The 14,233-nt window shown below is 42.1% G+C and overlaps 1 protein-coding gene across 5 annotated transcripts in view; it reads left to right on the top strand.

Moving 5' to 3' along the window:
* The window catches only part of enah (ENAH actin regulator), a 137,672-nt gene that overhangs the window by 86,306 nt on the left and 37,133 nt on the right, over positions 1 to 14,233 (top strand). For all 5 annotated transcript variants that reach the window (XM_084376907.1, XM_084376906.1, XM_084376905.1 and 2 more), the window contains exon 4: positions 8,108 to 8,180. In XM_084376907.1, the coding sequence (XP_084233033.1) occupies positions 8,108 to 8,180 (73 nt within the window). The remainder of the gene's footprint in view (positions 1 to 8,107; positions 8,181 to 14,233) is intronic.

A 14,233-nucleotide genomic window follows, 5' to 3' on the forward strand; every position in this document is an offset into this window, starting at 1 on the left:
ACTGCTGTCAGCAGAAGAAAGAGAGAGAGACAGCAGCAAAAGAACCATTAGGCCAGTTACAGACAGATCTTTATTTCTTCATGAATTCTTTAAATCCTGTCTGCAATGAACATTGTTTGGTATTCAGTCTACAGTCTCAGGTAGTCTGTGAGGATCCTTTTTTTTATCTTGAGCTCTTAGATCTAAGCCATTATTTAGTGATGGTGTGTGTCTTGTACCCCTTTCACATTGGACAAAAAGACCCACTAACACCTGCTAACATCTACAAATGACATTCATTCCGGCGTCGAATGACTCTGCAGTAGTCACAGGTGTTGAGCGGCTCCAGCGCCGATCAGCAGTGATTGAACAATGACAACCAGGTGGATTTGCTAATTTAACACTTGCTGAAGTTAAAGACTTGGTGTTTAAATACTTTTGTATCCATCTCAATTGAAGCAGTGCTCAAACATCATTAAGTCTGTGTTGAGTTTGAAGAGAGACTAAAGTAAAAGATATAAAAAGGTAAACTGTTGCATTGTCACTGGCCTTCATGCTACTTTTCACTTTTTCCTGTTTTGGGGCACATTCGTGATTTTGAATCTGACTCGGCAGACACAGAAAAGAAAGGCAAAGTGAGGGGAAAGGAGTAAATTGCACACTTTAAGTGGGTTTGGCCTGGGGAATGAAGCTGCTCTGTAGTCTGGTGGTATGTCAGTGGATACTTCTGTATCTTTTGCCAGATGGCAGCAGGGTGAACAGCCTGTGGTGGGTGTTATCTTATAGTATCCTTGACAATAGGGTCATTAAAAGATATATTATAGACAAGTGCAGAATCAAATTTTGTGATTGACCTTGTGCTGATGCAGAGGAGAACATACAGTGATGGTGGTCAAAAGTCTCCATCCGCTTGTAAAGAACATGTTCAACATGTCAGTCTTCAGTTCCAGTGATTTCTGTGATGAATGAGTGGAACACAAACTACTTTGTCACGAAAACATTCATGAAGTTTGGTTCGGTAGTAAATTTATTATAGCTCTTCTGAAAATGACTTTTGACCATGACTGCGTGTTTAAAACTTTCAGCTCTTTCAGTGCTGAACAGAATAATGCACCTGATGAGGCTTCTCAGTGACGTGCAAATAGTTATTTCCTCCTAACTAGATGTCACCAGATACTTTGTGATGAAGAATAGCTCAACTTCACTTCCACAGATAAAATCTAGTTTTGTGTCTTTTACTGTATCGTATGTATTTCAGGACTCCACGTTCTCCATGTAGAGTGATGCCACAGCCCACAGATCATTACGTCCCATGCAACATTACACAATGCAAGACAGAACTATTATGAGCATTGTTGAGTCGGAGTTGGAGTTGGATTCATTCATGCAGCTGATGAAAAATAATCTAATGTTTGAGCTATTTGTGAATTTTGAAATCATTGATGGATGGATGGATGGATGGAAGGATGAATCTGATTCGTCCATATATAACTCATGCGACTTAGTTATGTATTTGCTCTACACATAAAGCCTGCGGTGCCGTAGATCCTGGCTGAGAGCTGATCCTGGCCCGTGGCCCACATGTCGAGCTGTTTTATAGAGCAATATATTTCAATGAAGCAGGTGTCATCCTCTTTTCCAGCTTAGCTTCAGAGTCACAAGATGTTTCTATACATGCTGTCATTTTAACCCTTGGACGATGACATCATGAGCGAAGTGATACTAGATGTGGATTCTAGCTTTAAAAAATGTATCACCCTGGGCCACCCTGTAACCCTGCTATCCTGCATTTACCAGACAGTCTAAATAAACCTGGACGAGGACATACGTCTCACAGTCAGGTCCACTTTGACAGAGTGAAGACAGTTGGAATTTGGTCTTGCATTTTTCCTGTGATTGCGGTGTGTGTACGTCATGTAGAGTTACTGGCTTCAGTTCCCACTAGAACACACATCGTACTGTAAGAGCTTTGGATCAAAGTGTCCACCCAAATAGAGTTCGAGCTTCATGTATTATTCATAGCCCCTATGTGCTTTTTAGTCTTGTTTGTTGCTAACAATGATGATGGAAGGACATGTATACTTGGATGCTTGGATGCACCGAACAAATGCTTATCCAGCGCACACACAACGAAACACCTTGACCTCTCGACGGGTGTCAGCATCAGCTCTTGACTTACACAAACAGAGATAGATGGCAGCTTTGATGACAAGTTGTTTCTCTGCGAGGGAAATGGATGGCTGAGCAGGAATTCAAGCCTGTCTCAGTCCACTCATCTCCTTCATCCTGAAAAACACTCAGTCTCTCCTACTGTGTTCACTTTGTTTTGTTCTCTGCATTTGGTTTTGTGTTTTTCCTCCCTTTGTTGCCTACTCTCATAGAATATACTGACATGCTGTGATAGCGTAGTGGTAAATATAACAGTGTTTAATCTTTGTTCTCCAGCTTTTCATTGAAATGAACACAGATAAAAAGTCAATACAGACATTTAAACTAAACCATGCGCCAAGCCAAGAAATGCAACAGCACAGTCCCTGTTTGCTGTAGGAGATTACAGGTAGCAATCAAATACAGACACATACAGAATCACAGCGACAGTAAAAATAAAAATGATAAAAACTTAACTTTCTGTATGTAGTTCTATGTTTTAATTCCTGGTCAGCTGATGACTATTTCACAACGACAGTCAAACTCTGAGCCGTGTGGGAGGAGAGCTGACCGTCTTTCGTTCTGCTCATTTTAATTCTAAGCAGTACGGTGTATTTTTCATAGACTGGTGATGCAAAAGCATAAAACCATGTTCAGCCAGTATCATTGGGCTTTTCCTTTGTCTGATAGTGCTGTGGAGAACTGTGACTGAATAAAACGCTGATGGGGCATTTAGAGAGTTACTTGCTACAGGGACAGAACAGACCGTAATGACAGTAACTTGAGGTGTTGTAAAGCACCACATTGTTGAACTGAATGGCTTCATATAATTAGTTTTCCCCACAATGTTACCTGCTCTTCTGGTCATTCCCTGAACACTAGGTAGTGTTGGAGAATAAATCCAGTTGGTAGTTTGGAGTTTTTGAGTGAAGGTGTGTGTTTAGGCTGCAGAGGAAAGTTGAAACTGAATCTACAACACTTTGCAGTGACCAGACTGACTGGTCAACAGTGCTGTTGTATAAAATGAAACTATAAATACAGCCTACTACTAGCTTTTCATGTTTTATTATGAGCCGTGGTGACATGAAACATTACAGTAGATGTCTGCATGAAGCTCATTCTGTCATATAGGCCAGAAATGGACACATGCACAAACATTCATAGCTCTGCCAAATTGCTCCAAGTTTCCATTATGTTGTTTGGTGCCTCAAACAACATCGTGCTAGCAGAGACTGCACCAGCAGGGGACAAGAAATGCTCTGCAAACTTGTTACTGATTGCCTCTCCGGAACAATTGTTGCTCCCAAGCATAGAGCTGGACACTGAGCGCTGTCCGGGCAGAGTTCACAGACCAAACAATGATCCTCTCCCACACCGCTGCACTAATCATCACGCCTGATTTGGTTTCAATATAGCCTAACACACAATCAGGGTGCCACAAGTGTGGTGCAGCTTTCTCTCTTCAGGATGGGACATTTCTGAAGCGCTAATACTTCAGGTTTCAGTAATGCATAATGTTCACATGTAAAGACCACTCATTTTTTAAATAAATGAAAGGTTGGCCCGTCCAAAATGCAGAGAGCCCTCAACAAAAGTCAAAAAATGTTCCATTCACTCAAGGGCAGGAATCTCAAAGAGGCTCAAATCCTGAGCAAATAACACCAAAAGTATCGACTGGCTAAAAAAGTATTTTTTCTTTTCGTTTTCGTGACTCCACCCTTCATGTTCAGACTACTTCCTGGGATCTAAATGAATAATTCAGGTAAAAGACATTTATATGGAACGTCAAACTGTGCAAACTACACACATAACACTGGTAATGACATTGAGGGCAGCAGTGTTGTGTCCTTCTCTGTATCCAGCGTATGAATAATAGATTGGATCCAGGAAGTACAAACTGGCCGACCAACCCATCAGGTGAAGAGTCCTACCACATCCTGTACGCAGCTCGCTCTCTCTCTCTCTCTCTCTCTCTCTCTCTCTCTCTCTCTCTCTCTCTCTCTCTCTCTCTCTGTCACTATTTCTGTCTTTCTCTGCCTTTTGTGTGTCGTCACTTTGTTTTCTCCTCAGTCTTTGTCTCTGTCCGGCTCTCGTTCTCCAGCTCTTTCTTTCTCTCTCTGCCTCTTATGTTCATCCCTCCCTCCCTCCCTCCCTCCATCCCTCTCCTCTCCTCTCCTCTCTCCTCTCCTCTCCTCTCCCTTTGTTTCCATCAGTTATAATCTATTGGAGTACCGACACAAAGAACAACCTCGCCAGGCATGTCGGCGTCATTTTTAAAGGTGTACCGTCGGGATATTAGAGCATCAGATTACAGAGGATAAAGAACTTGACTCTGCTCCGGCAACAGAAGAAGGCTCAATATTTTACAAAAACACAGATGCTGTTTATCTCTTGTTGGTGGGACTTAACTCCATTACCATCACTCTGAGCTTAACAAACCTCCATCAGCGTGGATGATGCACTGCTAAGGCACAGGAAATTGACAGAAGACCCTCCGAAGCCTGAAGTATGGTTTTGTATGTGAGCTCCCAGGACTGTAGTGGGGGAGCTGGCAGCGGGGTGGTGGTTGCACTGAGGCCTGGCAGCGGGTCAGAAGGGGCCCCACACGGACTGTGGCGCTACGTGTGCTGTCAGAGGAGGCCCACACTGACTCTGACTTCATGTAGGTATACAAGAGTGATGGGAACAGACGCGTATAGGTGTTTTTTGACTGTGGGGAAAGATGCTGTTGGATTGTTGGATGTTGAAGTCAACTAGAAAACTTTATTGTGGAAATAAGTGTTCATAGAATTGTATTTAAGCATTCTTTATCCCTCCTGTGACACTGCTGTTTTTTCTGATTAGTCCTTTGAGCTATTATCTGCTGAGATGAGATATTAAAAACACTCCTTCCCTGAGGTGTACTTTAGTAGCACATAGTGAAATCATGACCAGCTTATAAATGAAGTTCAGCCCAGTTTGTCTTGGTTCTGTCTGTCTTTGAATACTAGCTGCCTCTCATTAGCTTCACGTTTGTGCCTTCTCTCTTTGCCCTGCCTGTTGTCTTCTGTTTTCTTCTTACCAGTTATTGTGCCAGATAGTGTTTTTGGATGGTGGCCAAGCCTAAGTGCTGTTGTAGGTCATTAAATCAATTCCTTCCAATTGACGACAAAAGAAAAGAGACGGCACCTTGTGAGTCACGTTACACTTCCTCGTAGTGAAACGGTAAAATAATAGGATGCAGTAATAAAAAGCTGGGTTTAATAAGAAAATGAGGCTTAAATGAATGTGAGGCCGGCTGATCTGATCTTAAGTCTTCCCTCCTGAGCGGCTATCAGGGCTGTGGCCCTGCTAGGCTGCTGCCTGCGTTCTGTCATTAGCACATAAGCTCGATTAGAGCAGACAGTAACACAATTACACCCACAGGCAGCGGAAGATGGAGACGAGAGACCATGTCAGCAATTACAGTCGCAGATATTGACTGCCTGTGGACTCAGCTTAATTCAATAGTATTTCAATTCAGGCCGTACAAGAAGGAAACCATCAAGATGGTAATAGGATGAGATCATTTCGATAATCATGGCAGATACAGTAGAGAGCTGGATGTAGAAATGGTTATTCTGTGCTTCCTGGAGATGTGGCCAGTGTTGTACATTTTTCTGTTTTATTTAACGCCATTGTTAGAGGTCCAGAAGGTACTGATGCAGAGGTCAGACTGCCTCACACACTTCCACTAAGTGCATGTGTGATGTTTCAAGCCATAAGTCTTCACTTCAATTCTCAACTGCTACTTACTTGTGAGATTTGTGAGTTCCTTGGTTATAGCTGAGTTTAAAAAAATTCAACAGCAATGTTTCTTTCCAGACATCATGACTGGAAACTCTTGACCTTGTTGTGAGCAATTTCATGAAGGAACTATTTTCTGCCAGCCGAACCACCACTCAGATGGAAAGCATGCATCTACTCATGAACGATCGTCTCGTATGACAGCAATGGGTGTAAACATTTATGGTGTCCTCCTCGGCTGAGCTGTAATGTTAGTTAGCTTAGCTAGCTTTGTTAGCAAGCCTCTCGTCCATGAGTAGATGCACACATCCTTCTGCAGCGGGATGAAAATAGTTTATACATGGAACTGCTCACAACAAGGTCTGTGGATTAGCTGGAGGAACCGGGTCATTGTTTCTTCTCTAGTTCCACTGTATTCAAGAGAACCCGCATTTGCTTCTCTTGGTTTCATTTGGTCAATGGGGCATGTGAGTGAGGATTACAGACGAAGGAAACACAAGAAAAAGTTATTTCTATTTCTGTTTTCACAATATCAGACAGGATTTTCTGTGCTGCTGCTGCTGCAGTCAAATCTACTCAGCTTAATCCAGATCCGAAACCCTCTGGTGTGTGTGTGTGTGTGTGTGTGTGTGTGTGTGTGTGTGTGTGTGTGTGTGTGTGTGTGTGTGTGTGTGTGTGTGTGTGTGTGTGTGCGCAGGTGCATGTGTGTTTGGCTCCCTGGTACACAGAGGGGGAAAAAGTACCATGTTGGTCCATCTGGCCCGGCCCAGGTTCTGCAGAACAGTTAGCTCATTAGTGGGTGTAAATGAGACAATGATGTCTGGGTGTCTCTTGTTCTTGTGCCAAAGGCTGCTGAGGGCACGTCAGTGTGTGCTGTCAGTGTTTCAGGGTTTATGCTGGGGCTCTTCTGGGGCTGGGCGATATGGCCTTAAAATAATATTGTGATATTTTTAAGCTGTATCATATTACATGATTTACATGTCGATATTTTGAAATCTCCTCAAAAGCACTTCATACATTCAGGGACAGGGCAACAAAATCAAACAGCACAATATTTTTGATTTTGTACCTAGATATCGATATTAGAACCATATTGTAGGGATGACTGTTGGTACTCTGACAAAATATGAACACATTGAGATTTTTGATCAATAATTATCAGTAATGTAATGACTAAGTGGGTAAAGACGAGTATTAGGACAAGTTGAAGAGTCTGGTAAGAAAATAACATCACTTTACTGTAATGCAGCTGGTAAAACTGGGAAAAGACAACATTTATGTCATATAATGATATCCAAAATCTAAGACCATATATAGTCATATCATGATATTAATATAACATCAGTATATTGCCCTGGTTGATTTGGACCTTTTAAGGGATTCATCTGTGTTGATTGTTATTCTCTGTGCAGGAGCAGCTGCTCAGTTACAGTCCAGTGGGCTGATATAAAGTTTAGTTCAGGCCCTCAGTGTGACTGCATCCAGTCTCTGTTGGTCTGTATACACAGAACCTTCACACTGTTGGACCTGCTCACTCTCCACTGATAAACTGGACTCTGACTGACTATGTTGAGAATTTAGTCTGTGCCGATTGGACCATCTCCTTCTATCACCACACAGGGTTAGAGGAGGGACCATATCAGTACCATACATAAAGAGTAAAACAAATCCATATTTATATTTTAATACCTTACTTACTACTATTCTACTAAAACCTTATTGTTCATTTAAAAATACAAAGTAAAAGTCACTATTTTACAACACTATGTAAACACAAACAGCTTTACAAGGCCTATGTGAACAGCGTAAAATAATTTAAAAAAAAAGTATATCTGTTTCATCTCCTTCAAATGAAGTGTCTTGTAAAATAAACAGTACGCATGCCAGGTGACTTCAGAGGATGTGACGGCAGAACAACTCTCCTCTTTCCACCTGAGACCTCCTGAATCCAAACAACCTGCAGATCTTTTGCCAAATTCTGTGTTGCCATGACAGCCAGCAGTGTCTCCCTGTTTCCTCCTGACCTGATTGGGGGCTTTTGTACAGCTCTCTGCACTAATGACTCCATGTAACTTAGTTTTGATGAAAGTCAAAACAGGAAATTAGCTTTTGTGTGTTTTTTGTTTATTAAAATAACACACAAGGAGTTGTGTTTCAGCCAGAAGGATGGTGATATCAGCTAACAGGGGCTGTTTGTGTGTGTCGCCCTCTACAGGCCCCACATTGCCCAGACAGGGTCCCCAGGTTCAGAATGGCCCCACACCAGAGGAGATGGACATGCAGAGAAGGTAAGGACCACACAAACACAAATAGGGACTTTATGTTCTCACACTGAGTTAATCAAATCAACCTTGCCGAGTTGATTTGTATTTTCCGTTCCCACTTCCCAGAATCAGGCAAAGCCATCACATGTACATGTAGAGTGTATGGAAGAGGGCTCTAAGAAGAGAGATCCTCGGCCCGATAAAGACAAAAGATCTGAACATGTGGGCCAATACTTCAAACATTGTGTGTGAATTTAAATGGAAAGAGTGTTCACCTTGTTTCTCTTTCCCTGACACTACCTACATTTCTATTCTTTTTTTAGATCCATTCATTTCAAAGTAATATCATTCTCACCACCAAGCTGTCAGTGTCTAACACAGACTCACACACACACACAACCCTGCATGCTCATAGTTGTTTTTCTTCCCCATACAAGGCCACTCTTTCCCTCAGGTAATAATGAGGCTCTGGAACAGCTAGAAAACACACCACACATGTATTCACACACACACACACACACACACACACACACACACACACACACACACACACACACACACACACACACACACACACTCTCTCTCTGTCTCACATACACACAGACACAGAGCTGATATTAATGGAGGCCAGCTGTTGGCCAAGGTTTGGAACCTGTTCACCAGAAAGCTTGTTCAAGGATTTAATTAGAATAAATTACCCATACACATTCTTACATGCAAACACAGGAACATGGACACAGTGAAGTGTATGAACATGTTTACACACAGCCTCCAATTTCTTTACAAGCATGTCTGTGCACAGTGACAGCTGTGCACCCAGTCAGGGACAGGTCATGAACATTTTGAATAGAATAGCGAAGGTCAGAGCATTTTCTATTCAGCCTCCCCTGATCCCAACACACGACCACACACGGAGCTGTAAACATCTAACTTTAGTATCACTTACATGAGCCAAACAATGACGACTGATTTGGTAACCAGTTCAGAGAAAGGGCAGCTGCTGCACACCGTGTTGTAATGTCATGAAGGGCACCTAGACAACCTTAACACTGTGAGAACATCAGTGTCCACTGCATCACAAACACATTTGAAGGAAATACTTAAAGGTACGATATGTAAGAATTTAAGTTCAAAACATTCAAGAATTAGCTAAAAGTATCAATGGAACGTGAACAAATAGCAGTTTTGACATTATGTCAACGGTATTCACGTGTAGCGTTGCAGAGATATCTACTGAAGTTAGCATGCTAACCAGCTAGCCCCAGGCCTGAAAACCTCTTTCTCCCAGTGGTCAGGAAAAGTGGTGTAAACACCAATATTCTCCTGGTTGTCTGGCTAGCTGCACAGCTAACTGAGCTAACAAGCTAACAGTTGTTCCTGTCATTGATGTATAAACAATATACAGTTACATGTAGCAGTTACTTTGGTTAAATGCTGCCCCTATTTGTATGAATTCAAGGTTCTTACATATAGCCCCTTTCAGTATAATAATAAAAACGTGGAGATATGTAATGAATGCAGGTGCTCCCATCATGGCAGGAGTGCTCTCTGATGGGAGGTCTGTGTCCGACCATTTCTGTAACCTTCTGAGACCTCTGAACCGGACATTCAAACCCACCTCATGCTGTGACCAGCCTTCAGGCCAGCTGAGTGGATGGAGGGAGGAACCAGGGCCTGAACATCTTCTTTCATTTTTAGCACTACTATTTGTGTCATTCTTCATGTCTACAACCAAGTACATCATTATTAACGACCATGAGAGACTGTCTGATCTGCCATTATCCAAATATTCACACAATATGGCAACTGGACCAGGTATAAACACTTTTAATGTCCAGCGTGGTCAGAGACACCTCATAGAGACCACCTCATTCCTCTGAGGGTTAACTCAGGCAGCACCCTCCACCACCATCACTGAAACAGTGATGTTTACTCATTCACGAGAGACTAGAGACTTTACTCTGATAAAGTTTGACACTTCCCAGTCATCATCATTTTGCATTATCACTGCCAGGTGTTGTGTTCATGTCATATGGGATGAGTGGCAGAGATGGAAAAGTAATAATGTTAATGACTTGGAGTTTAGTTTCATTAGACAACTTGCTTTGTGTCTCAGGCAGCACCTCTGTTGTATTTAGTGCCTTGTCTGATAGCGCTCTCAGGGAAACCTTAGTGTCTCAGTCGTACTTATGACTTGGATGTTGATGTGAACATTGTGTACAAGTTAGATGCACAATGACTCAATATGACAACAACTTTTGCATATTTAAAGTGCGACACTACTTTTTTGTTCCATTGTTGGAGTAATTTTTGAGTGTTTTTCCCAACACTGGACGCCCACTCATGGTGTGGGATCCAAATACTTTGTGGGGACCAAAATGCTGGACCTCTTAACGCAAAGCTTACATTTTAGAGTGAAGACTTAGGCTTAGGTTGAGGTTAAGGTGTGTGTGTGTGTGTGTGTGTGTGTGTGTGTGTGTGTGTGTGTGTGTGTGTGTGTGTGTGTGTGTGTGTGTGTGTGTGTGTGTGTGTGTGTGTGTGTGTGTGATGAGTTGTGACTTGTTGAAACGTTGCTCGATGACCCTTTCTCTGCTCTGCCTGTGTGAAAGTGAAAGCCATCATCACCCACACACACTCACTTGCTTTGCCTTTACAGTAGTTTAATGTTCCCTTTGTTCTGATCTAGCCATCCTGTTAGGTAACAAATTCATCTGAGTTCATTCGGGTCTGAATGGACCGGGTGTCAGTCTCAGCTGATCTGGAGCAAGGCACATTCCCTCCGGATGAATGATGCTAAAATATATAATTCATTCTGTCATTATTCAGACATGCAATCTCTATTTGTTCTTTTTCTTTGTCTCTCTCTGACACACATACTCACACACGAGTAGTAAAGCATTCTTCAGGTATGAGTCAGTGGTTCCTCTAATTGTGTTTGAGGTGAACTTGGATCTGCCAGGAGTTTTATAGACTCTGCAGGTCTGAGAGTGTGATGGATGTGGCTGCCAGCTCCCTCCTCCCTTCATCTCCGGTTCTTTCTTTTCCCTCCCTCTTGTTGCTTTCTGACTTTCACCCTTTTGTCTCTGTCTAGCTTCATTTGCCGTTCTTTTTCCTCCTGCCCTCCTCCCTTCGCTCCCCCTCGGTTCCGGTCACGCTCCATATTTAGCAGTGGATGACAGACAGGCAAGCGAGTGGATCGGTGACTGAGGTCATCTGCTGATACAGAGGCCAATATCAGCCTGCTGGGAGAGCGAGTAAAGGGTGTGTAGAGCAGAGTGAGAACGGGGTGATGGAGGGAGAGGAGGAGTGTAGAAATGAATTGGCAGCGTGCTCTCACATCAAGCCTTCTGCTTCTTTAAAAGGAAAGCTAACACTTTGTAAGCTTTGGGAGATGCTGAAGGTCTGTCTGGCAAACTAACATCGTCAGGTTGTTTTTGAGCTCATCAGTGTGCCGCTGTCAGTAATCCAGTCAGTTGTGTTGGTTGTTTATTGGAGGTTAAGGACTGAAAACATCTGCTCACTAACATCTGCTAGAAATTATTATCTAAGCTTTTAATCATAAACCTTTTTCAAAGCATTTCATGAATTTAATTTGTAACATTAAAACTTTGTAGTTTTGGCTGACCTCTAAGTTATTCTATTAACCACCTGACCAAACAGTATCAAGTAGTACATTTGAATGCACAAGTAAGCCCATATGCAGTGATGTTGATAGGTTCCTGACACTGTCACGGACACTGTGAACTCACTATACATGCTTCCATGGGAAGCACCATATTTATCCCTGATAGAGCTCCATAGTGGACAACAAATCTGTATTGTAATAATTATAAAAGGAAACACTGTCACTGCTGGTCACCTTTTCCAACCATCTGCACACTGTGTGCATATCTTAAACATCATGACATAATACTTGCTGCTGCAACAAGACCAACTTGTCAACTTGTCTTTTGTAGACGTACTGGACTCAGTGTATATCAGTTGAACCGAATTTACTGTTCAATAAAAAGAGTCAACTTTTCATGATTTTTTCAGTTCAGCGCTACACTAAACTTCTTCATCAGCCTACATCAGTGTGTTTTACCTGCAGCCTCAGTCTCACGTTTCAACACCATCGTCATCATCTGTGCTGTGATACATCAGATTTCCACACAGTCAGAGGAAGTAAAAGTGTGCGTCCTACTTATAGTTCAGTTATAAAATCCCAGCGCCACATGGAGTGTCTCTCCTGTCAGGCTCCTGACAGCGCTGTCAGAGCAGGGCCGGGGTCGACACATGTTGGGGCCCTAGGACAGATTGCAGCTTCTCTCATCTGTTAAACACCATCGCATGTTGTCAGTTTGATTTTTCTTTTTTTTAACTAATTCAGCAGCTAATATAAAAGTACATTTATGTTGAGATTATCCCTGTGCATTTCTGTTTTTGTAATGTACTCTGATAAAATCAGTCTCCCACTGACTGACAGGCTCATCATCTCTCAGGGGGCAGCTGTAGATGTGCCAGTGTTTTGTTTTCAGATGTCGGATTTCATTTGTTGTTATTTGTTTAATCTTCAGATATATTTTTAACATGCATGAATATAACCATGATAATAACCATGTAACATGAAACAGGAGGTTAACACTACAATTGGTAAATTGTAAAATTTCATTGAGTATCCACTCAGATGACCAGCTGAGGGTTCTGAGGACTCATTATATTGAAAAGCTAGCAACATCACTGCATATAGAGTGTCATGTAATTTATGTGAAACATGAAAAGCCTAAATATTCAGCTTCCTGCTTACATGATTTAACAGTATACTATACCTATTTAATTTAAATTTCTGCAGATACTTAGACCAGTACCAGAGCAGGGATTGGCCGATGGTCAGCCGGGCTGATTATCAGGACGACAAATCAGCATTTTCTGGAATATTAGTAAATGTGTTTTTTTTTATGTCCGACTGCTGATAAAATAAATTAATTTAAAAATACAATACTTTTGCTCTTGGTTGGTTGGTTGCTGACAAACAAACCAACCAACAAAAAAAATACAAAAACGAACACGGGCAAACACATAGCCTCTGTGGTGGAGGATATTAGAGAATTTCAGAATCGGCACCTTCTACATTTGGGTGGGATCGGTCCCAGATCTACGCACTATGGCCCATCATGTATTTATGTACAGTGTATATAGTATTTCCTATGAAGTCCTGTCACTTATCATCTTAACACCCTTATGAGACAAGTCATCTTTACCTGTATCTAACTAGTTTAGCTGTCCTTAATCCAGATAGCAGAACATCACCAAGCACAGTGTGGATCACCCCTGGGCCAAAGTTTATGAACTCAGCTCATTCACTGTGCCTGCTTCCAACCAACAGTCCAAAACCCAAACACGTAAGAAACTGGGACCAGCAAATGTTTGACACTTGACTAAAATAATTAAAAAATGATCAAAATGGTTGATATTGTACACATTGTTCTTTCACTGTTCAACCATCCTTTCATTCTGAGTTTCCACCATGGATTCTTAACTCTGAACACAGTTTTACAGACACATCTTAAAGGCACAATAGGGAAAATATTCTGTCTAAGATGTTTGTCAAACTATTTATAACCTTCCCTTTGATGACAGTAATGGGCTCACTCAACATGACCGCTCATGTTTTGGCTATGTCTTACTTCATTTAGTTACAATGCTTTTCATCAGGCGTGTGTGTCACACTGAGCCATGGAGCCTGACATGGAGATGGAAGAAGAGAGAGAGGAAAGAAAAAGTTGGAGACATGGATGAGTGTTTACAAATGGGAGTGAGAGTGATGATCCTCCTCTCCTCGTTCCTCTCTGCTTCATTGGAAAACATCAACTCACCAATGAAAGGACCACCTCATTCCTCAGTGACCACACATGTTCCATCACACACTCCACACTCATCAGTGCGGCCTCCTCCAGCTCACTGTGGGTCATTCATCCATTGAGAGGATGAATAATTCAAATGTCTCTGTATTGGGGTGTTCCACAGGGTCACATAACAGTTAAATATGATGCACATCTTCCTCCACTTATTTATTCGACTACTCCTCCATTGCTTCT

This window comes from Pagrus pagrus, assembly GCF_965226575.1.
Source record: "Pagrus pagrus genome assembly, chromosome: 16".
In the NCBI taxonomy this organism is placed as follows: Eukaryota; Metazoa; Chordata; class Actinopteri; order Spariformes; family Sparidae; genus Pagrus; species Pagrus pagrus.